Source organism: Temnothorax americanus, unplaced genomic scaffold, assembly GCF_048541705.1.
Source record: "Temnothorax americanus isolate GAGA-0224 unplaced genomic scaffold, ASM4854170v1 Scaffold108, whole genome shotgun sequence".
NCBI lineage: Eukaryota > Metazoa > Arthropoda > Insecta > Hymenoptera > Formicidae > Temnothorax > Temnothorax americanus.
The window spans coordinates 294,931-319,456 of record NW_027509240.1 but is presented as its reverse complement, the minus strand read 5'-3'; the positions used below and the strand labels follow the sequence as shown (position 1 = coordinate 319,456).

Here is a 24,526-nt window from a genome sequence, read left to right as displayed (position 1 = left end):
CAGAGAAACATTTAAAAAGTTGACAGTGAGAATGATTGGTGATCAATTAAATTAAATTTGAATCACCAAATTGTTCATGTCATTGGTGGTCCAGAACAGGATTAATTTTCACAATTTTACCGCTATCTAAAAATGCCTTATGTCCGGGATAGAACTTGATCTCTGTAAGTCTGTTTCAAATTCTTAAATGTTTCCATCACATTGTCCTGGAGTTTGGCACAGAATATGATTGCATAACGATGCTCAATTTTCTTGTGTTCCATTTTTGTGACACGTCACCCAAACATACAGTTATATAAATGATTGTAGAATCACATGTATTGATGTTATCAAATTGAAATTTTAACGGAAGGTAGAGTATGAATGTAGCTTTCGATCTACTGCAGTCTCGTTTTTACAGTGTTACCAGTTGTTGAGAAAAAAATTCAGTCTTATTACTTTTTAAACAGACCACGTATACACATATTAGCATAGTTTTAATATTAATAGTTTTGACTAAAAGAGTATACCTATATTTGTGATTAAAATGAATAAGAGTAGGTCTCTTTTTCTTATTGGTAGCAGATAGGCCTTTTACAAGTGATAATTTTTCCAAAGATAAGTTCTAAGATTTGTTGTAAGCTACGTATTACTCATGTAACCATAATTTTCAGCTATAATTGTCTATTTAATCATTAACAATTACCCCACCGATTTTTGTAAACATATAAAGCGAAGACGCATGTTCTTAAAAAACCGTGACTCCGTTAGCGATAAATTACATATCGAAAGACATCCTATCACTATTCCATACATTAAAAATTGTGGTGAAAATATCCGTAGGGCTTTACGAGACAAGGGGTTTGATGTGGTATATACTGTTCCTAAAAAACTTGATCGCATCATAAAAAGAGGGAAAGATTGCTTGAACGACGTTAACCGCATGGAGCTGGTATATAGGATTGATTGTCTCAATTGTGACGCGTGTTACATCAGACAGACTAAGAGAAACCTGGCGACTAGAATTAAAGAGCATCGTGCTGACATTAAAAAACATCCTAGCAATCATTCCGTAGTCAGTAAACATAAGACCTCTTGCGACCATGAATTCAATTGGCTTAGTCACAGTATTTTACACAGTGAGAAACATTTCAAGAAGAGAGAGATCGCGGAAATGATATTTATTAAGAAAGACAACAACACTATTAATTCACAAAAGGACACGGATAACCTTCCGTGTATAAATGACAAAATAATAACTTTAATGTAAGCGCTTTCCGTTATCCCCTTCTTTGTTTTTCACTTAGTCGTCCGTTGTCATCTCGAGTGAACACACCGCTCAATACGACTGTAATTTAATTTGTGATTTTATTAATCGACACACAAAATATGTAAGCATTGCTCTTTTAATTTTCTTTTTATTTTATTCTTTTTAATCTAATTTTCTTTTTATTTATTTTATTTTATTTATTTTATTTATTTTTTCTCAATTTTTTAACTACTCATTGTTATATTCTATTGTTCCTTTGTTTCTCTGTGTCAGTTTGTTGACTTATTGCTGCCACATTTGTACAATGAAGTGTTCTGCAAGCATTTAATGGATTGTTGCACTTGATAAGGACCGGAATCTCGGTCGAAACGCGTTGTGCTTGAAAATAAAGATTGCCAGATTGGTCGAAGCAAACGAGTTTTTATTGTTTTATTATTTACTGGCGAAGGAAAAGAATTTTATTATCATTAACAATTATGTACAGCTCTTGGTTAGCACAAAATTTTTTTAGTATGAAAATTTCATTTCAGTTTTTCAGTTTTTTATATGAATTAATTTTATACAAATTGAATTTTAAATACATAAATGATTCTACTATCTTTGTTTTTATTTCTGGTTAAAGCATCAACGTATAGATGCACGTCTAAACCCTCTGATCTCCTATAGGGTAAGCAAGTTAGTGGAGTTTTGGTTGTCCACAGTGAACTCGGTACTATAATGGAATGCTCACTGCAATGTTTAGAAGCTTTCTCTATCTAAACAGAGAAAGAAACGGACACTGACCAACCTACCCTTTTTTTCTTCGTCCCAGCCTCTAAACATTGCAGTGAGCATTCCATTATAGTACAGAGTTTACTGATAGTCCGATTGAGCCTACTCGATCAATGAGCGTAGGTGCTTTTTGATATGCGCTGCCATAATGTGCATTAAATGCGTATTTAATGCGCGACAAATATGCGCTGCCATAATGTGCATTAAATGCATATTCAATGCGGGAAAAATATGCGCTTTAATTCGTATGTATTTGACCGGAAATGAATATCCGGAAAGAATCTACCATATAAAATCGTTTGTATTACGGAATCGTTTGTATTTTGTATGAAGAGTTATGAAGTGTGATTAAAAAGGTTTGTGAGTCACCCAGATAATTTTAATTAAATATTTATAAACTCAGTGTAATTAGCCGAAATATAGATTTTTAGTTATTCATGTTAAAAGAAGAAGGCGCTAGTGTTCCCGAAGGTCCGTCTGCAATCAGAATTAATATAAACGTTTTAAAAATTATTTTATAGTGAAATAAATAAATATACAGACTAATAAGCCTGTAATTATAAGCGATAGTTGCTAATTAAGTTTGTGACTAATATTCTGTCTTGCAGAGGACCTCCGTAACGAGATCAAAGATGTACCAGCTGTGCAGGGTAAAGAGGTTATCTCAAACGCCCTGCCACAGCCCAATTGAGCGACTCAAATGTCATTACCGCTGAGAAGTACTTCTTGCTAATTGAATCAGCATGTCAGAGCTAGTCACTACGGATTGTGGTGACACAGCACTGGACTGCCTGCAGAAGTTAATCGCATATAGCCATCTCACTGGCAATGTGCCTGATTCAACGGAGCCTAACAAGCTGCTGATTGTGCGCATTGTCGAGACAATCTGCGGTTGCTTCACCGGTCCACAGACCGATGAGGGTGTGCAGCTGCAGATTATTAAAGCTCTGCTGACTGTAATGACAAGCCAGCGGAGGTGTGGAGGTACACGAGAGTACGGTACTGTTAAACAATTTGTATTGTTTACAACGTTTACTTGGCGTCGCGCAACCTGGTGAATCAAACAACAGCTCGTGCGACTCTCACGCAGATGATCAACGTGATCTTCGCGCGAATGGAGACTCAGGCGGAGGAAGAGATCGTGAGGCTTGATGGGGAACATCAGCAGGAGGGTTCTGTTATAGCAAACGGCGAAACTGAAGCCAAGGTTAGTCCAGAGAATGCTCCTAGTAATGATAACATTGATTCTCAAACAATTGTCAAGAGTATTCTTGATGATGTAGTAAAATCCGTGGTGCCATTGGAAGAGGAAGTCAGTTTGGAGAACGGTAGTCCGGAGAACAACGGTGACGAGGCAGCCGCTGAGAATGACAACATGGTAACTGCAAAATTCACCCATGTGCTGCAAAATGATGCAGTCCTGGTGTTTCGCGCTCTCTGCAAGCTCTCTATGAAACTGCTGCCGGACGGCACTCCCGATCCAATATCGCACGAGCTCCGTTCCAAGCTCTTGTCGCTTCAGTTACTTCTGGGAATCTTGCAGAATGCCGGTCCAATATTGCGCTCTAACGAGATGTTTGTTATCGCCATTAAATGTCTAAGTGTTCCAGGTTGCCGATGACGATGTCTAGATAGTGAGCTCCGTAGTTTTCGGTGTCTACGTGTATTAATACCTTGAATTCAATGTCTAGGTGTCCCAGGTTGCTAATGACGAGGTCCACATAGTGCGCTCTGTAGTTTTCGGTGTACAGGTGTATTAATACCTTGAATTCGATGGCCACGTGTTCCAAGTTGCCGATGACGAAGTCCACATAGTACGCTTCGTAGTTACCTGAGACACGTAGACATTATATTCAACGTATTCTTACACCTGGACACCGAAAATTATGAAGCGCACTATGTGGACTTCGTCATCGGCAACCTGAGACACGTAGACATCGAATTCAACGTACGATTACACCTGGACACCGAAAACTACCGAGCGCGCTATCTGGACCTCGTCATCAGCAACCTGGGACACCTAAACATCGAATTCAAGGTATTAATACACGTAGACACCGAAAACTACGGAGCTCACTATCTAGACATCGTCATCGGCAACCTGGAACACTTAGACATCGCATTCAACGTATTATTACACCTGGACACCGAAAACTACGAAGCGCACTATGTGGACCTCGTCATCGGCAACCTGAGACACGTAGACATTGATATCAACGTATTCTTACACCTGGACACCGAAAACTATGAAGCGCATTATGTGGACTTCGTCATCGGCAACTTGAGACACGTAGACATCGCATTCAACGTATTATTACACCTGGACACCGAAAACTACGAAGCGCACTATGTGGACCTCGTCATCGGCAACTTGAGACACGTAGACATCGAATTCAACGTACGATTACACCTGGACACCGAAAACTACCGAGCGCGCTATCTGGACCTCGTCATCAGCAACCTGGGACACCTAAACATCGAATTCAAGGTATTAATACACGTAGACACCGAAAACTACGGAGCTCACTTTCTAGACATCGTCATCGGCAACCTGGAACACTTAGACATCGCATTCAACGTATTATTACACCTGGACACCGAAAACTACAAAGCGCACTATGTGGACCTCGTCATCGGCAACCTGAGACACGTAGACATTGAATTCAACGTATTCTTACACCTGGACACCGAAAACTATGAAGCGCACTATGTGGACTTTGTCATCGGCAACCTGGAACACTTAGACATCGCATTCAACGTATTATTACACCTGGACACCGAAAACTACGAAGCGCACTATGTGGACCTCGTCATCGGCAACCTGGGACACCTAGACATCGAATTCAACGTACGATTATACCTGGACACCGAAAACTATGAAACGCACTATCTGGGTCCCGTCATCGGCAACCTGGGACACGTGGACATCGAATTCAAGGTATTAATACACGTAGACACCGAAAACTACGGAGCGCACTATGAGGACCTCGTCATCGGCAACCTGGGACACGTAGACATCGAATTCAACGTGTTATTACACCTGGACACCGAAAACTATGAAGCGGACTATCTGGACCTCGTCATCGGCAACCTGGGATACCTAGACATCGAATTCAAGCTTAATTCATAAGAATCGACTTAAAAATTCCCTAGCGGCATTTTCTGCCAAGCGTAGAGAATCTTCTTTTCCGTTAACTCAATATATATTATTTATATATATACCTAATTTACCTAAATAGAAATCTTCCTTCTGACCGATAAGTCTATCGACCTAATTTCGAAATACGCGCGCGATATCGAAACTGGCGATACCTGCGCCGCCAGCGTCGAAAAAGTGAAAGTGACGTTTCTGATTATGACGTCATCATATCAGACGTCGGCGTTAGAAGTAGAAGTATCTTAATAAAAAATTTTCACATTTGGACTTTGCGTCGCAATATCTCCGCTCGTAGGGCACGTAGCGGAATATTATGAGAGAAACCCCCCCCTAATTGGACCCCAAGCTATCGATCAAGCCTACTTAGAACTTGATCCGTTCACTCGTTATCGAGATCTCAACATCTCGGGTACTCGCAACCCGTCGCGTCGCGTAAAAGAGTCACGGTCGGTCTCGCTCCGCGTGTACTTGGCGCGAGACACTACCGTGTCTCTTGATAAAAAAAAACTAAAATCTATTTTTTATTTTTACAATATTCACAGAAAAAAATTACTCTATTGCCAAGAAAAGTGATTACTCAGTTTAATATCATTCTTTTAAGTAATTTTTTTAAATAATAGTTTTTCTTAACCTTTCGTTAGCAATATTTTTTTATTATTATAAATTTATTTTATTATTATAAATTTTCTTCAACGCTATTAGCTAGACTTGACATAAAAGTAAGTAAAAACAGTAAAAAACAAATTAATAAATATTACAATAAATAAAAAATGGAAGTATTAGTAATGTAGATTAAAATAATTACTTATTTGTAGATTGTGCCTAATGGAGGGTTCACAAAAATTATAATCTTGACAATAGCCTTAAAATTTACTTGTTACAAATAGAAATTCTTATTATCACTTATTCAAAAGAGGAAATTATTTTTTTTTCAAAAGTATTAAAAAATGATATCGAAGAAAATTCAAATTTACCTAACATAGTAAGAAATCCAAATATTTTTTTAAATTAAATATTTTTGATCAAAATATAATACGCTTGCTAGGATTTAATATATAATTTGAATTATAATGCGTGTTATGAATTTGTGATATACTTGTGAATATAAAAACTTATGATATATTTGGAACAAATTTAATTTATTGAAATATTTTTCTTTGTATTATAATTTTTGTACATGCAATTGTTTTCTAATATGCGTATATATATTATTTTGCTTTTACACATGTGTGTATATATATATATATATATATATATATATATATAATATAAAAATTTATGAGATATATTTGGAACAAATTTAATTTATTGGAATATTTTTCTTTGTATTATAATTTTTGTACATGCAATTGTTTTCTAATATGCGTATATATATTATTTTGCTTTTACACATGTGTGTATATATTTATATATATACATATATATATATATATATATATATATATATATATATATATATATATATATAATACATATATATATACATGGGGAAGCGGGTAACGGACTTGGACGTGGTGGACGGCCCAAGGAGAGAGGAGCGGAGAACGTGGTGCGAGAGAAGAGAAAAAGGAGAGAGAGAGGACGGAGGAGGTGGATTGGATGGAGAGGGCAGAGAGGAAGATGAGGAAGTGAAGGAGACGGGAAAATCGAAGCAGGAGGAGAGAAACGGAGGATGAAAAAGGCGGAGTAATATGGAGGTTAGGAAAGAGACTGATAGAGCGAGAGGGGGGAGACGAGCGGGGGCAGCAGAACTGATGCGAGAGCAGCGCGGCGCTCGCGCAGGCGCGCCGAGGGTGATGAGCGCGGAGGAGGAGGATAGTACATACGGCAGCGCGGGACAGCAATGGGAGAGAGGTTGTGTAAAGAAAGCGGAGAGGATAGAGGGCGCAGCAAAAGGAAGAAAGTGAGACGGCGGCGCTGGATAGCAGCTGAAAAGGGATGGCACGACTGAGAGGAGAGGTAGGGAACCGAGAAAAGTTGGACGCACTGACAGAGGTGAAGTGTAAAGAAGGAAAGTATACAGAAGGTGAAAAGAAAAGGTGTAAGGGAGATGCGAAGGAGAAAAACCGTGGAGGAGCGGACGGAGGACTGTAAGTAGAGGAGGAACAAGAGAGACAAGGAAGAGGCGGAGACGGACGAGGATAGAGGGAGAAGAGAGGTGCAATAAATAACATACATACGGCTTGTTTATACAGGGATAGGAAAAGAGACGATGGCAGGGATGGGGCAAAGGTCGGAGGAGACAGAGTGGGTGGAGGAGATCAGGAAAGAAGTTAGGAAGATAGGCCAGGAAATCAGGGAAGAAATAAGACGGGAAGGAAAAGGCATTAGGAAGAAATTAAAGGAGATTAGAGTGAGGTTGGAGAGGCTGGAGGAGGGGCGCTGGCGGTGCGAGGAAAGCGAGGAGCAGGATGAGGAGGAGGAAAGAGAGACAGATGAGAGCAACGGGTGGAGAGGGAGGGAAAAGGAACCAGCGAGGATGAAGAGGAGTAACAGGGGAGTGGCAAGAAAGGAGATGACGGAGGAGGATGGAACGGAAGGCAGCGAGGGAGGTTGGAGTGAGAAGGGGTGGGGAAGAGACTGGTGGGAGGATGTGGCCAGCGAGGAAGATAGGAGAAAGGAGGAGGAGAACAGGTACGCGGCAAGAGGACATACACAGGGGGAGAAAAAAGAGGGGAGAAGGAAGGATGAGAATAAAAAGGAAACAGAAGGGAGAGCAAGCAGGGAGAAGGAAGACAGAGGCTACAGAGAAGAAAGGGCGGCCAAGGAGGGCAAGGGAGGACCGGAGGAGAAGAGTAGGGAGGAGGAGGGAACAGAAGAGAGGAATAGAGCGCGGAGGGCGGCAGAAGACAGGGAGGAGGAAGTGAGGAGAAAAAGGGAAAGGAAAGAAAGAGAGGAAAAAGAGGAAAGGAAGGAGAGGGAGAGGATGCTTGGTCAGGGGGAAGGCTGGAGATTGGAGAAGCGGAGAAGCGAGGATCTGGAGAAGAGGAAAGGTAGGGAGAAAGGAGAAAGGCCGAGGGAGGAGATGGAGAGAAGGAGAAAGGAAGAGGAAGAGAAGGCGAGGAGACTAAAGGAGAGAGTAAAGAGGCTGGAGGAAGAGAGAGAGCAAAAGGAGAGAGGAAAGAAGAATGTAGTATGGAGAGGGTTGGATGGAAGGGACGCGGAAGAAAGGAGGGGCATGATGGTACGGATAGCAGAGAAGGTACTGGGGAAAGAGCCAAAGATTAGAAGGGTCTGGGAAAGGAAAGGGAAAGGAGGGAGAGAGGTTTTGATAGTGGAGATGGAGAATGAGAGGGAGAGGGCAGAGTTGCTGGGAAGATTTGGAGAGGTTAGGCAGAGGTGGGGGATTGGGGTGGACGAGGACCTGTCGATGGAAGAGAGGAGGACAAGGTGGAGGATGTTGGAGAAGGCGAAGGAAGAGAGGGACAAGGGAAGAAGAGCGAGGGTGGAAAACAGGAGACGGTGGGTGGATGGAAGGGAGATAGAATGGAAGGAGGAGGAGGAGGAGGGAAAATGGGAGGAGGTATAAAGGGGAGGGGTAACGTTGAGGGCTAGGAACGGGAGGAGGAGGAGAAGGGGAGGGTGCTAGAGGATAGAAGAAAAGCAAGAAAGAGGCGAAGGGTAAAGATAGCGGAGGACAGATAGGTGGAGGCGAGGATAAGAGAGAGAGAGAGAGGGAGGGGAAATTAGAATAGGAGAGAGAGTGGAGGAGAGGAGGAGAGGAGGAGTGAGAGGAGGTAGGAGGTGGAGGAGAGCACGAGAGAGACGGAGGAGAAATTCCACAGGAGCGGGGAAGAGGACCAACAGACCACAGGGCAGGAGACAGACAGGAAGGAAGAGATGAGACAGGAAGAGGTGGAGGGAGACGAACGAAGTCGGGAAGGAAGAGGAGAGGGATAAGGGAAGGGAAAAAGAGTTATTGTGAGGTCGCAAAAGGCCAGGAAATGAATAAAGGGGAACGTTTGTAAGAGGTTTGGGTACGTTCCTCGTTTAAAAACGCCTTGTAAACCCTGAGGGGAAATACAATAAACACATACATATATATATATATATGTTTATATATTTTTTATTTTTATAAGAATTTTTACACAGCATGCATATTCAAAAGATGGTCAAAAAATATTCCGAAGATATACATATGTAGCAACATGAAATCTTTGAAAGATTTTCTAAATGTTCTTTAAATACGCACACCGTATGTACAAAAGATTAATGAAAATTGCAAAAATTTTAAACTACTTAAAGAATCGATTTTTGTTAATATATATGTTATTACATGGAGAAAATTTTATAATAAAAATTATTATAGTGTACAGTAATTGAGAACTATAAGAACTATTTTTAAAATAAAGTGCTTTATAAAACTGTAAAAATTACGTTAATTTATATAATTTTTTAGCTTTACATACTACTTTAAAAATGATCTTGTTGTTCTTTGCAATTACATATATTATAGTAATTTTTACTATAAAATTTTCTCCATGTATATATAAAATATTATATGTCAAATATGAAATAATGAAATATTCTATGTTAAATATTAATATTAACAAAATATTAATTTTTTTATAAAGTTATGTATATATATGTCAAGAAGAAAAATTATTAAAAATATATTTAAGATTTATTTTACTCGAATATAACAAAGTTTATAGATTATTTCAAAAATCGATATTTTTTAAATTATGTTTGTATATTTTTGTATTTTATTTAACATAGAATGTCAAATGATGTATTATATACTATTAATATATCAATGTAATTTGTGAAAAACCTATTAATGATAGATTCCTGACATCATTTGGAGACAATTTTTTCTCTGCAAAGAAAAATGTCAAGATATTAATTTCAGATTTATAAGCGAATAAAGAAAGATGTTTTTCGCAAAATTAACTTTTTGGAGTCAAAATATTCTCAAAACTACATTCTTTAATTAATTTCAGATATAATTTACTATATAATTTAAAGCTTAATTACAAACATTTGATGACAAAGATTGGAAACTCATAAAAAATGATGACGTCGCTCAACATTTTCGTTGAAGAAAAATCGTCTTCAAATGATTTCGAGAATCTGCCATTAATAGGTTTTTCACCAATTACAAGACACCCTTTATGTTAACAAATCTATTTCTTTTTGTAAAAGTAAGTTAAAATCTTGTAATTTTAATAGAAATAATCTTTTTCTTATACAGCATGTGTATCCGAAAGATATCTTGAAGATATATATGTATGATAAACTTCTGAATTCTAAACTTGCCATTCATCTTTTTAAGTTATAACAATTTTAATTTTTGGAACGTGTCGCATATTAAGCATTATGCACATCGAAAAGATGGTTAGAAAATATTTTGATGAGTTTTTGAGATGATAGGACTTAAAACGTTTTCCGAACGTCGCCAAACGTATGCATGCTGTTTGATATTAACATTGTTAACATAAAATTTACATAAAATTTGTTACGCATATTTTTTAAAAATTATTTTGAAGTCGTTGTGTGTATACAGAGTTTCCATAAAGTCTCGCTTTACTTCTATATTTTGGAAACATTTGGAAAAATCGCAAAATATGTGTTTAATCATTTCGAGGAGCTACTTTTTTAAGAAGGTTGGAAAAGTCGCCCCCCCTTTCAAGTGTAATTTGGCTTAAATTGTTACATTTACAAAAAAAAAATTTTTATAGATGGAATCACGTAAACGCGAAAAAGTAATTTTGAAATTTGTGACCGACAAAGACGTCGGCGTGTCGTTCAAATTGTTCGACAGTGGGAACATAAATCTGAACCGATTGATAAATCCACCGAACTTATTGTTAGTAATGCATCCATTGAACCTACTAATTCATCGATTGAATCAACTAATTCATCGATTGAACTTGCAAATACACCAAGTGATTTGTTTCTTACGCAAAATTTAACTTTTAACTCATTACCAGAAAGCATTGAAATAAATGCAAATAATTCGCCTGATACTAAAACTTTGTCGGATGAAGACTATACTTCTACGCAAGCTAGAAATAATTTCTTTTCAATAGACACTTATCCAAGCAGCGACGACAATATTGATATTGATCGAAACGTAACTTCCATTGTTGAAGTCCCTGTGATAGATGAAGCATTGGTGGACAGTTCTCAAAATATGGATTATATTAAGGCAAAACTTGGAGAATGGGAGAATCGCATGAAAAAATTGCTTACTATATTAAAATCAGTCCCAAGCTTATCCACAGTATTACCATGTGACCCTCGTACTTTATTGCAGACTGCAAAACAAACCAATATTCGAGAAGTTTTTCCTGGAGAGTACCACTATTTCGGGCTTGCTTCAAGTATTCGGGACCCTTGTAATAAAATTGAAAATTTCACTATTGACGAAATAGCTATTGCTATAAATATTGATGGAGTCCCCTTATTTAATTTTTCTACGGCAGCGGCATTGGCCTATTTTGGGAAATATTATACCCTATAAAGAAGTTTTCATGATTGGAGTATATTACGGACACCAAAAACCTCAAGATGCTAACATTTATTTAGACCAATTTGTTCAAGAAGCTATTGAGTTATGCAAAAATGGCATTATTATTGGAGAAAAACTGTACAAATTTTCGATTCAATTTATCGTTTGCGATGCTCCTGCAAAATCGTTTATTTTATGCGTAAAAGGGTTTTCCGGATTTAATAGTTGCACAAAATGTATAACAAAAAGGAAAACAAAAAAAAATCGCAGATGTTTTCCCAAATTAAATGCCGAAAGACGAACGAATCGAGATTTTTTAGATTATCGTGATAAGAAGTACCACGAAAAGAGAACGATTCTCGATTCTATACCAGAGCCCGTATTCCGTTCCTGCCTACCGACAACTGTCGGTTCAATAAGTGTCGTTGCGCAGGTTTTTCATATCGTGTAAAAACTGCGCAACGACACCGACAATTGTCGGTAAGCGGATTTTAGCATAACAGAATACGGCCCCTGGACTGGGATTGGTATCTAATGTAACTTTAAATTACATGCACCTAATACTGTTAAGTGTTGTTAAAAAAATGTTAACATTATGGATTCACGGCAAGAACACGTATAAACTCGGCTGTCTACAAATTCTTAAAATCTCGAAACGGCTTGAAAATGATATGAAACCATTTATTTCTGTTGATGCAGGATTGTGTGAACGGGCTGAGGAATTGAGTCGTTTCGAGTATGTTATAAACGTGTTCTCTTTATTACAATATAATAAGACTGTACGGCGCGTGCTCTCCTCTCGACAAGAGACTTGAGACTAGAGAGAGGAAGAGCTGCCTCGCATGGTTGATACTCGAAGTCGCTTCGGGGCACAAAAGCTGCCGAAGTTACCCGAGTCGCGCTAGACTCGTTTTACTGTACAGTCACATAGAATATGACATAAGGAATTATGTGTCTGTACACTCGCCAACATAAACGCGCTGAACTTAAATCAAAAGAGACACGGTAGTGTCTCGCGCCAAGTACACGCGGAGCGAAACCGACCGTGACTCTTTTACGCGACGCGACGGGTTGCGAGTACCCGAGATGTTGAGATCTCGATAACGAGTGAACGGATCAAGTTCTAAGTAGGCTTGATCGATAGCTTGGGGTGCAATTAGGGGGGGGGGGGTTTCTCTCATAATATTCCGCTACTTGCCCTACGAGCGGAGATATTGCGACGCAAAGTCCAAATGTGAAAATTTATTTTTAAGATACGTATCAAGAGACACGGTAGTGTCTCGCGCCAAGTACACGCGGAGCGAGACCGACCGTGACTCTTTTACGCGACGCGATACTTCTAACGCCGACGTCTTATATGATGACGTCATAATCAGAAACGTCACTTTCACTTTTTCGACACTGGCGGCGCAGGTATCGCCAGTTTCGATATCGCGCGCGTATTTCGAAATTAGGTCGATAGACTTATCGGTCAGGAAGAAGATTTCTATTTAGGTAAATTAGGTAATAATATATATTTTTTTGAGTCAACGGAAAAGAAGGTTCTCTACGCTTGGCAGAAAGTGCCGCTAGGGAATTTTTAAGTCGATTCTTATGAATCAAGCTTGAATTCGATGTCTAGGTATCCCAGGTTGCCGATGACGAGGTCCAGATAGTGCGCTTTATAATTTTTGGTGTCCAGGTGTAATAATACGTTGAATTCGATGTCTACGTGTCCCAGGTTGCCGATGACGAGGTCCTCATAGTGCGCTCCGTAGTTTTCGGTGTCTACGTGTATTAATACCTTGAAATTGATGTCTAGGTGTCCCAGGTTGCTGATGACGAGGTCCAGATAGCGCGCTCCTTAGTTTTCGGTGTCTAGGTGTAATAATACCTCGAATTCGATGTCTACGTGTTTCAGGTTGCCGATGACGAGGTCCACATAGTGCGCTTCATAGTTTTTGGTGTCTAGGTGTATTAATAACTTTAAATTTGAATGGGTGCGTTCAGCCGATACTTCGCTAGCCTAGCAATCGTGAGCAGTTGCTCGTTTTTGCTCGTTTTCTCTCTTTTGACCTAAGGATTAAAAGGAGAGGAAACGAGCAAAAATGAGCGACTGCTCACAATTGCTAGGCTAGCGAAGTATCGGCTGAACGCACCCAATGTAGGACACGTAGATATCGAATTCGAGGTATTAATACACGTAGACACCGAAAACTACGAAGCGCACTATGTGGACCTCGTCATCGGCAACCTGAAACACCTAGACATTGAATTCAAGCTTGATTCATAAGAATTGACTTAAAATTTCCCTAACGGCAGAATTAAAATTATGTCATGACATAATAAAAATCGCTGACATATAATAAAAATTGGACGAAAATTATGTCTAGACATAGTAAAAATTGGATGAATTAAAATTATGTCTGACGTAAAAATAATTATCAAAAATATCGATACCTGAAGATATCGGTACATATACAGTTGCGAACAACATTCAGTAAGACACGCAAATGAAAATAAATAAAGAATTTTACAGTTAACGACATATTAACATTAATCATGCTTTATTGCGATTATGTTTTATGTTGAAATTGAAAAATATATACAAGGTGTACAACTAAAAGGGTTACAGATTATTATTTTAAAAAAACTAAGCAAAATATTAAACTGTTGTTTTCTTTAGAAATAATAGTCCATAACACTTTTAGCTTCATACCTTGTATTATATACTGTTTATAAGATTATAAGATATATTGTTTATAAGATTAAGATGCGTAACACTACAAAAAAGCGTGATATCCGTACAAAATTACCTTTTTAAAAAAAAGGTAAAAAAGAGCGCCTAGTACACGCATAGTAGTGTATATGTATTATGTTGTTACTCTGTTGTGTTGTTACCTCGAAAAAAACAAAGTGGTAGTATTATACCTCCAAATAGCTTTATCCTGTACATACTGTTTATAAAATGCGTAATATACTACAAAAAAGCGTGATATCCGCACAAAATTACCTTTTTTAAAAAAAGGTAAAAAAAGGCGCCAAGTACACGTATAGTAGTGTATATGTTGTTACCTAAAAAAAAAGAAAGTGGTAGTATTATATCTTTATTTCCGAAAAATTATAACCCAAGTGATACACGTCACAAAATTATATTACCTTATCAAGAAGAAAAGTCTCGTTTTAAGTGATCTATTACAATTACAAAAAAGAAATGATATCTCTTTAAATTAGAGCGCCAATTACAGAGAGAACATGTATATTGCCTCAAAAAATAATTGTTGCACTACTTTAAAAAATCTTTACATTGTGTCAATTAGAAAAGAATGTATGATAACAATTTTACAAGATTAAAAAATTTTATTTAAATTTAACAAAAAGGAATACAAGATATTTAAATACAAAGTTTACATGTGTATTTTTTAATGGTCACAAAGAATTACAGAAGTAACAGTACAAAATAAGAATATTTTATTAAAATACATAAATTTTTCTTGTAAAAAAAATTGGCGCTGTTAGACCTCAAAATTTTAAATAAATAAATAAACTTATTCTGTACTTAATTATAAGCCGCATTATCCGCCGTCCGCGTCGTCACGCACACCCATATCATTCACTCCCACATCCACGCTGATAATCATTTAATATTACTCCCATCGCATTCTTCTCTGAATTATTTTTATTTATTGTTGTCCTTATTTATTTAAAATTTCGAGGTCTATTCGACTCTGATTCGCGAACTAGAAATGGCACGAGCCAATGAAGACATTGTTGTTGACGATGGCCGTATCACGCGCGGGGAAACGCGTAGTTCGAGAACAGTGCTGACATTTAAGGATGTTGAAGATGCGCTAGAGACTTTTAGTGGAGATGGCACACAAAGCGTACAAAGATGGTTCGCACTACTTGAAGAGACGGCCGAGTTATGTTCTTCGACGAATGCGCAAATGGTTATATATGTGAAGAGGTTATTGCGCGGGTCCGCGAAACTTTTCGCTAATTTCGAGTGTCATGCGCAGTCGTATCGTGATCTCAAGAAAGCGCTTGTCGAGGAATTCGACAAAACATTAAATAGCAGACAAATACACAAAGAACTGAGTGCAATGACGAAGAAAACTGACGAAACATTTCAAGAGTACATCTATCGCGTGTTAGAGTTAGCGAGTCATGCGGAGATGGAGATAAAAGCCAAGATACAATACATAATCGATGGCGTGAAAGACAAAGAATCCAATAAGGCTATTCTATACAACGCGACGACAATTAAAGAATTACGGCAGAGGTTCGTACAATATGAGACGCAGCGGACCAGTAGAAATAAGGCGAAGCATCGATCGCAGACGGCGGGTAAGGACAAGATGGCAAGCAGTGGCAATCGAGTGACGGCGACTTCTAACCCTAAAAGTGTTATAATTGTGGCGATACGAAGCATTTGGGCAAGGAGTGCCCGCACAAGGCAAAGGGATCGAAGTGCTATTCTTGCGGTGAATTTGGCCACATTGCAGCGAAATGTTTGAAAGAATCGGACGCACCAAACAAAGATGCTACACCGAAGAGGGTCGACATAGTCACACGGCGACAAGAAAATATACAAGGATGTGAAGATTTTAAATAAAGACATAACGGCAGTAATCGATTCCGGTAGTGATTTGCACTTAATGCGATCGAGCTTTTATGTGCTAATCGGTGCTCCACAGATCCGGCCCGTAACAATGAAATTCGACGGCATGGGTATCACGGATTGCAGTACATTAGGAAAATTTACGGCGGACGTGACAATAGACGGTCTCACCCTTACGTTGGACATCGATGTAGTGCCTGATTACTTCACGACGCACGATTTTCTCTTAGGTGGCGAATTATCCGATTTTGCAGAAATCCATATACGAAAACAGAAGGCAACGTTGACGGAATTCGACAACGAAGAATCGCAGACCTCCACAGACGTGACGAAAGAAGAAACGGCGTGGTCAGAAGTTTTATGTGTCAACATTCAAGACGAAGAAGATGAAAGAGCGAAAGACGAGATTAACCTCAACCACATAAAAGATGTCCAGGTAAAGGAACGCGTGCGGGAGATGGTGCAAAATTATTGTCCCGAGAAGACAAAAGATAGTAGCGTCAAAATGCACCTGATACTTAAAGACGAGGTGCCCGTTCATCAGAACCCGCGAAGGTTATCAGCGGAACAACGAAGCATGGTGAATGAAATTGTTGATAAATGGATCAGCAAGGGGATAGTCCGTCCCAGTCGTTCGGAATACACTAGTCCCATTGTGCTAGTAAAAAAGAAGAATGGAGAGCCAAGGTTATGTGTCGATTACCGGCGTTTGAATCGGAAGATAGTACGAGATAGGTATCCATTACCATTGGTGGAAGATCAGCTGGACAGACTGGCAAGAGCTAAAGTATTCTGCACTCTAGATTTGAAGGATGGCTTCTTTCACGTGCCGATAGACGAGCCGAGCATTCATTATACATCCTTCGTCACACCGGACGGACAGTTTGAGTTCCTGATGGTGCCTTTCGGATTGAGCAATTCTCCAGCGGTGTTTCAGTGGCATATTAAAGCGGTGTTTTAGGAATTGATAACCAAGGGTACAGTGTTAACCTACTTAGACGATCTGATTATCTCAGCCGAAGGAAAGCAGGATAGTCTGCAGAAATTAGAAGAAGTTCTCAACACGGCACGCAATTACGGCTTAAGAATAAACTTGAGTAAGTGTAGTCTGATGACAACCCGAGTCGAATATTTAGGGCACATCGTAGAAGCAGGAACAGTCAAACTGTCGAAGAAGAAAGTGTCAGCGGTGGCACGATTTCCTGAACCTACCTCGACGAAAGCAGTGCAAAGCTACCTAGGGCTGACGGGGTATTTTCGCAAGTTTATCCAGCAATACGCACTCATGGCCCGACCTTTATCACAGTTATTAAGAATGGAGACGAAATTTATCTTCGCAGACAATCAAAGGAGAGCATTCAATCAATTGAAGACGGCGTTAACAACAAACCCTGTGCTAAAGCTGTATAAGGTAGGCGCCACAACCAAACTTCACACTGATGCGTCCCGATTTGGTCTGAGAGCCATTTTGTTGCAGAGAGACGGTGAGGACAATCAGTTACACCCCGTGTATTACGCAAGTTGGAAAACCATAGGTGCCGAAGAAAGATATAGCAGCTTTGAATTGGAAGTGCTTGCGATAATCAAAGCTTTACGCAAATTTCGAGTATATCTGTTAGGTATACTTTTCCGAATCATTACGGATTGCAAGGCGTTTGTGCAAACAATGTCTAAGAAAAATGCATGTCCAAGAGTGGCGCATTGGGCTTTAGAACTGGAAGAATTCAACTATTCTGTAGAACATCGTTCAGGTACTCTAATGCGACATGCCAACGCACTCAATCGCAACCCTATTGAGTGTCTTATTCTCCGAGAAGCTGAAGACGCCCTGACGGCGCAAGTTAAACACGCACAAACGGAGGATCCTGACATACAGCGAATTATGAAGTCTATGAGAAGTCAAGGCGATCAAGAGTTTGTATTACTAGACGGAATACTCTACAAGCGAAATGAAGGCGATCTTTTATTAGTTGTACCCAAATCCATGCAGACGGAGGTAATTCTATAAATACATGAGCGGAGTCATTTTGGATGGCAGAACACGGAATATCAGATACGGGCAGAGTATTGGTTTCCGGATCTACGTGCGAAGGTACAACAGACTGTCAGTAACTGTATTCGTTGTCTGTCAGCGGAAAGGAAACAAGGCGGAGCTGAGGGTTTCCTACGACCTCTACCCAAGGAAGATAAACCACTGGAGACTTATCATTTGGATCACTTGGGTCCAATCCCATCGACCAAGAAGGGTTACGGCCATATCCTGGTGGTGATAGATGCATTCACCAAGTTTGTCTGGCTATACCCGACCAAATCGATGACAACTGACGAGGTGATCACCAGACTAAGCAAGCAAGCGGTTATTTTTGGGAATCTCCGACGGATTATTACGGACCGAGGAACAGCATTTAGTTCACGTGCTTTCTGTGAATATTGCGAAGCAGAAGATATAGAGCACGTAATGATAACTACCGGTGTACCACGTGCTAATGGTCAAGTGGAGAGGATCAATTGCTCCATTATTGCCATACTAACCAAGATGTCTTTGCAGAATCCAGCGGAGTGGTTCAAACATCTGAATAGAGTACAACAAACGATTAATTCCTCATTCTGTCGCAGTGTTGGCATGACGCCATTTGAGTTATTGATCGGACGAAACATGCAATTGAAGGACGACCTAAAATTACGGGAACTCCTTAAAGAAGCGACTATCGAGACTTTTAGTCAAGAAAGGACAGAACTACGATGCAAAGCCAAAGAAAACATCTCAAAGATCCAAGAAGAGAACCGAAAGACTTACGATCGTAAGCGCAAGGAGCCATTTAAGTATCGAGTTGGAGACGTCGTGGCTATTCAACGGACACAGATGGGGCCCGGACTTAAGGTGCGACCGAAGTTTTTGGGGCTTTATAAAGTGAAGTCTGAGCTGCGAAACGACAGGTACATCGTTGAGAAACTAAGTTAGTGTGAGGGACCCAACCGTACGAGTACCTCAGCTGACTATATGAAGCCATGGCCGAAACATCGAGGGATAGACTTAAACGTTGACGAATTGACGGACTATGACACTGAGGACTATATCCAAGCATCGGACGGTATCGAGGTCGATGCCGGTTGTCGAATGGCCGAGTGTGGGAACCGGGAATTTTCCGCGGTTGGCAGCGCTGAGAAACCGGAAGAAGAAGCGAGCTTTGAGTAGAGAGGAGAGGGGAGAGTCAGTCGAGAAGGAGAATCTTCCGTGAACGGTCGAGCTACTGCGCTTTTATCTGTTTCGAATAAAGTCTCTTTTACCAGTGAACTTCGTATCCTGATTTCGGATCTTACAATAATTTTAAGTAACTTTACATTATTTGACGCGACCAACCCGTCGTCAACAAATAACGCAAATAACACTGTGTATTTACCGAATTTCCCGATGAACACACACTTATCTGCTTCGCACTCTTTAAAGTTGTATTCGTCCAAAAATTTCGTGAATTTCAGGTTCCAGCATCTTGGAGCCTGTTTTAGCCCATAAAGAAACCTCTCGAGCTTGCATGCGACGTTCCTGGGATCTTCTTTCACCTTCAGTCCTTCCGGAATTTCTATATATATATCGTCTCTTTCAGCTGTCCGTATAGAAATGCAGTTTGTATGTCAAACTGCATTACCTCGAGATTCTTCTCAGCGATTATTGCCAGCAATATTCTGAGTGAGTCATATCTCACCACTAGAGAAAACGTTTCCTTGAAGTCGATCATCTCTCGTTGTAGAAAGCCCCTCGCACACAATCGTGCCTTGAATCGAAATCTCCCGTCTGCATCCTTCTTCACTCAAAACACCCATTTCGAGTCGATCAGTCTCATTTCCGGCGTCCTTTTCACGAGTTTCCACGTATTATTTTCCTTGTGCGCCTTAAACTCGTTTCAAATAACACCCGCCCACTGCGTGGCTTCAGTGCTATTCGTAGCCTCTTCGTACGTCATCGGTACGATGTACTCGGTAACATTTGCGTTGTGCCGGTACCTGCTCGGAGTTTGAATTTTTGAGCGATCTCGCAGGACTCTGGGATCTTCTTGTGCTGCTCTTGGGTCTTCTCGTGCTGGCTCGTTCTCTCGTTCTTGGGCTTCGTCGTTGTTTTCTTCTTCTCGTTCTTCGTTGTCGCCGTCGTTTTCTTCAGCGTCGATCACGTTCCCGTTTTCGTACTCGTTCTCGTTTTTCGATAGTGGAAGAGTCACATTGTTTTCTTCTTCCTTCTCTTCTGCTTTTTCTGACGGCGCTCCGACTTTTTCGTTGAACACGACATTGCGTGCTATGTTGATTTTTTTTCGTTTCCGGGTCGTATACCCGGTAATTAGTCGATTCTTCTGTATATCCAACGAAGATCTTCTTGCTCGCTCGTGCATCAAATTTTCGCGTGAATAGTTTGGGAATGTGCACGTACGCATCCGAACTAAAAATTCGTAAATGCTTCAAATTTGGAGCTTTTCCAGTCCATGTTTCGTACGGCGTTACTGCACCACTCGACCACACGGTTCGGTTAAGGACGTATACCGCACAATTCATTTTCGCGATTATCATCGTTCGCGCACTTTTGACTATTGTCCGATTGTCGCGTTCGGCTTTGCCATTTTGCTTAGAATTAAATGGTGCCGTCGTTTCTCGCTTGATTCCACACTTTTCGAGATAATTGTCCATTTCTCTATTGCAGAATTCCCGACCATTGTCCGAGCGCAGCGTTTTCATTTTTCGACCGAACTTGTTCTCGATCATCTTCTCGAAGATCTTGAATTTTTCGTACACCTCGGATTTTTTCTTCATGAAGTACACGTGTCTGTAGCCGGTCGCTTCGTCCTTGAAGGTTAGGAAGTACCTCGATCCTCCGACCAAGTTCGTTGACATCGGCCCGCAGACATCCAAGTGCATTTTCTCGCCCGGTTTTATTTCAGTATCGCGCTCCAATTTCTTGTCGAACGGCAGCCTGTGCAATTTCCCCAATTGACACGGTTTACAAAAGACTTCACTTTTGTCCGTAATTGTCACTCCGCTCACCAGTCCTTTTTCGGCCAGTTCGCGTATCGCGCGCTTCCCGACGTGTCCCATTTGCTCGTGCCACACGGTTAAATTCGTCGTGGCTATGTTCGCTTCTTTGGCGCTTTCTTGTTTTGCGACCTTGAAGAACATGCGATACACATCGTTGGCTTGCTTCATGCCCGTCGCGAACACCTTGCCATCGAGCACCACTTCGACTCGATTGTTTTTAAATTGCACTCCGAATCCCTTTTTCGTACACACCCCGACGGAAAATAAGTTTTTGCCTAATTTAGGGACGTTCAACTCATTTTCGATTCGCGCGTCGTGCCACACACCGTCGACAAGCTTTTTAATTTGCACCGTGCCTTCACCAGCGACGTTGCAGATTTGATTATCACCGAGTGATATTGTAGCACCGGTTTTGTCCGTCTTATAGTCGACAAACCACTCACGTCGGTACGTTAGATACCTCGACGGACCACTGTCGATCAGCCAGACCTCACTTTGGTCGGCCGCCATAACATGACTTTGCGTCCACAGCACACGACTTTTCGAATCAGACGCTACCGAACTTTTAACCGTCTCCACTACGAATGCGCAGTCGCGGGATTTGTCACTGTCGTCACGCGGCTTCCGCTTGTTTCGGCACCGACTCGCGATATGTCTCATCTCTTGGCACTTGTAGCACTGTAGCTCTTTTGTATTTTTAGTCTTTTTGTTCTCGGCACTTTTCGCTCCTCGCGGACGTCGATTTTGGCCGTCGCGGCCAACGCTTCCAAAGCGTCTTCGTCGTTGTTGAGCCTCGCTTCTTCTCTAATCAGCCTTTCCTGCAGATTATCGAGAGTTTGTCGTGCAGGGTCGACGCTATCCCACGCCACCTGCAGCGTGCTAAACCTCGTGGTCAGACTCGCGAGAATCTTCGCCATGACTGTGGCATCTGATACGTTTTCACCGACGTCCTTGAGCTGGCTGCCATATTCGTTACCCTCGCCACGTGTTGTACCGCCGTGTCCGCTTCGCTCATCCAGTACGCATGAAACTTTTGCAGCAGGCCCAACTTGTTTGTCGCCGTCTTCTGCTCGTGGATTAGACACAATTTGTCCCACATTTCTTCCGCAGAAATGCACGATAGCACACACACTCGTTGAGCTTCGTCGAGATTGGACAGGATAATGAATTTCGCCGTTGCATCATCCTTCACGTTTTTCTTCAACGCGGCCGCGTGTCCCGCTCCCGCGAGTGGCTGTTCCCTCGTGCCGTCTACGATGTCGAGGACGTTGTTCATTACGAACAACGCGTTCATTTGAGCTTTCCAACCCTGGAAGTTCGTTCCGTCGAAAGGCCTCACACCCTTCACCGAGATTCCGACCAACATTGCGGATTCGATTTGCTTGCACGCTTCTGACACGTTAACACCGGCTCACCGGCACTCGAGCAATGGCCGACTTTCGTTCCGCGCCACGTGCGACTCCCCGAATTCTCACAGCGCACACAATTTTCCGCAGTTAACGTTAACTGGGCTCATAACCTGTTGATGCAGGATTGTGTGAACGGGCTGAGGAATTGAGTCGTTTTGAGTATGTTATAAACGTGTTCTCTTTATTATAATATAATAAGTGGAAAGGAACAGTGTTCACAGGCTTTAATAATGTCAGATATTAATACTGATTCTGATATTGAAAAAAACAAAACAACTAAAAAGTCATCTCCAGTTATTGACCCTTTTCCATCGATTAACTGCGACGACGTAGGCCCCAGCGGTAATGTAGTGAGACCGAAAATTCTGATCGAAATACATTAAAATTTCATACAAAAATAAGAAAATATCAAATTTCATCTATAAATGAGCAATCTAACGATTTGTCACTAACTCAACAGTCAAGTTTGACGCATAATCGTAAGGAACAAACAAATCTACTAAAAAAAATATTCGTAATTATATCATCTTTTTTAAACTATATTTTTATTGTTTTTATAGATGAAAATTGCAACAGACAATTTTTACGAGTAATGGCTAACATTGATTTGAAAATAGATACATTAATCGCTGAAATGCGTAATATAACAAAATTGATGACAACAGAAACGACGGACAAAGATATTGAAAAAATAACAAGTCAAATTTTGAAGGCTTATCCTTTATTATCGGAAGCTGATTTAATTAAAGAAGAACGACATTTATCAACTGACGTACTTTATAAAAACAATTTAGTAAGTATATCTTCTGTACATAAAGCTTCAAATTGAAAATTCAACTCAAATCTGAAAGAATCATTTTACAAAAGATTGATTATAAAGTCAATTTGGTTTTTTAGTACAATCTGAATCTTATGACAAGTTAAAAATGAAATAATTTTTGCACAGATAAACTAGACTACTGCAAAAAAATATTTCAGTTATAAAATTGTTTTCTTATTGCAGTCTTCTTTGATTAGTTTTTTAAATAAGGTTTCAAGTACTCATAGCAATAACATCACAGTTTTATTTTAATAATTTTTACCACATGCCTCGGTGGTCGAATTGGTACGACGCCCTACACGGAATGAGGGAGGTTCCAGGTTCAAACCTTGGCTGAGGTAATATTTTTCGCAATAAATTTCTTTACAGTTTTTAGATAATTAAATCGAGTCGATTTAATTCCGGGGAGGGAAGGGTTTTTAATTCTAACAATTACTGTGTTTTAAGTCCGACAAATAATCGGCGCGTAGTTCGTTGGAAAAATTATATGTATATATATAGACATATATGCATACAGAAACTAATATAAGGCTTTCAAGGACCTAAGCTTGGATCGCATGGCTTTTGATTCTAATTGTTTGTATATCGTTACGATCCTATTTCTCTTATTATTAGTAATACTTTATGATATATGTAAAAGTCGAATAATATGAAATATTACCATGTTAAGTAAGCTAGAAAAAAAATAAAGTTTTAGAGAATTAATATTAATTTACATGTACGAAACGTTTTTCAGCAAGATAACACATGTTGCGAATGATTTGGAAATCGTGGCTGAGGATGAAATCAATGAAGCCGAGAATGAAAAACAGGATAACACTACTGTGGCTAATAATAACACAGCTGAAAAAGATAATGATAAAATGGTTGATGAAAATCTGATATAAGGTACTTATACCTTATATACTATACTAGTTTTCTGATACAAAGTACTTATAGATTTTACACAAATATACTATCATTTTTATGGACCATCAGATCCATAAAAAAGATAGAATATATATTATTTGTAAGACTATGTCATACTCATGTTTATAAATTACACGT

At 39.9% G+C, this 24,526-nt stretch overlaps 3 protein-coding genes across 3 annotated transcripts in view; 2 read left to right on the top strand and 1 right to left on the bottom strand.

Moving 5' to 3' along the window:
- The window catches only part of LOC143904653 (opsin, ultraviolet-sensitive), a 236,224-nt gene that overhangs the window by 59,232 nt on the left and 152,466 nt on the right, over positions 1–24,526 (bottom strand). The gene's annotated exons all lie outside the window — the stretch shown is intronic.
- Positions 2,446–3,656, top strand: LOC143904694 (brefeldin A-inhibited guanine nucleotide-exchange protein 2-like). Its single transcript, XM_077419542.1, has 2 exons — positions 2,446–3,019; positions 3,111–3,656. The coding sequence occupies exon 2, from the start codon at positions 3,111–3,113 to the stop codon at positions 3,639–3,641; it is 531 nt and encodes a 176-aa protein (XP_077275668.1). The 5' UTR covers positions 2,446–3,019; the 3' UTR covers positions 3,642–3,656.
- LOC143904686 (uncharacterized) lies at positions 6,702–9,223 on the top strand. The gene is made up of 2 exons (XM_077419531.1): positions 6,702–7,267; positions 7,373–9,223. The coding sequence occupies exons 1-2, from the start codon at positions 7,228–7,230 to the stop codon at positions 8,704–8,706; spliced, it is 1,374 nt and encodes a 457-aa protein (XP_077275657.1). The 5' UTR covers positions 6,702–7,227; the 3' UTR covers positions 8,707–9,223.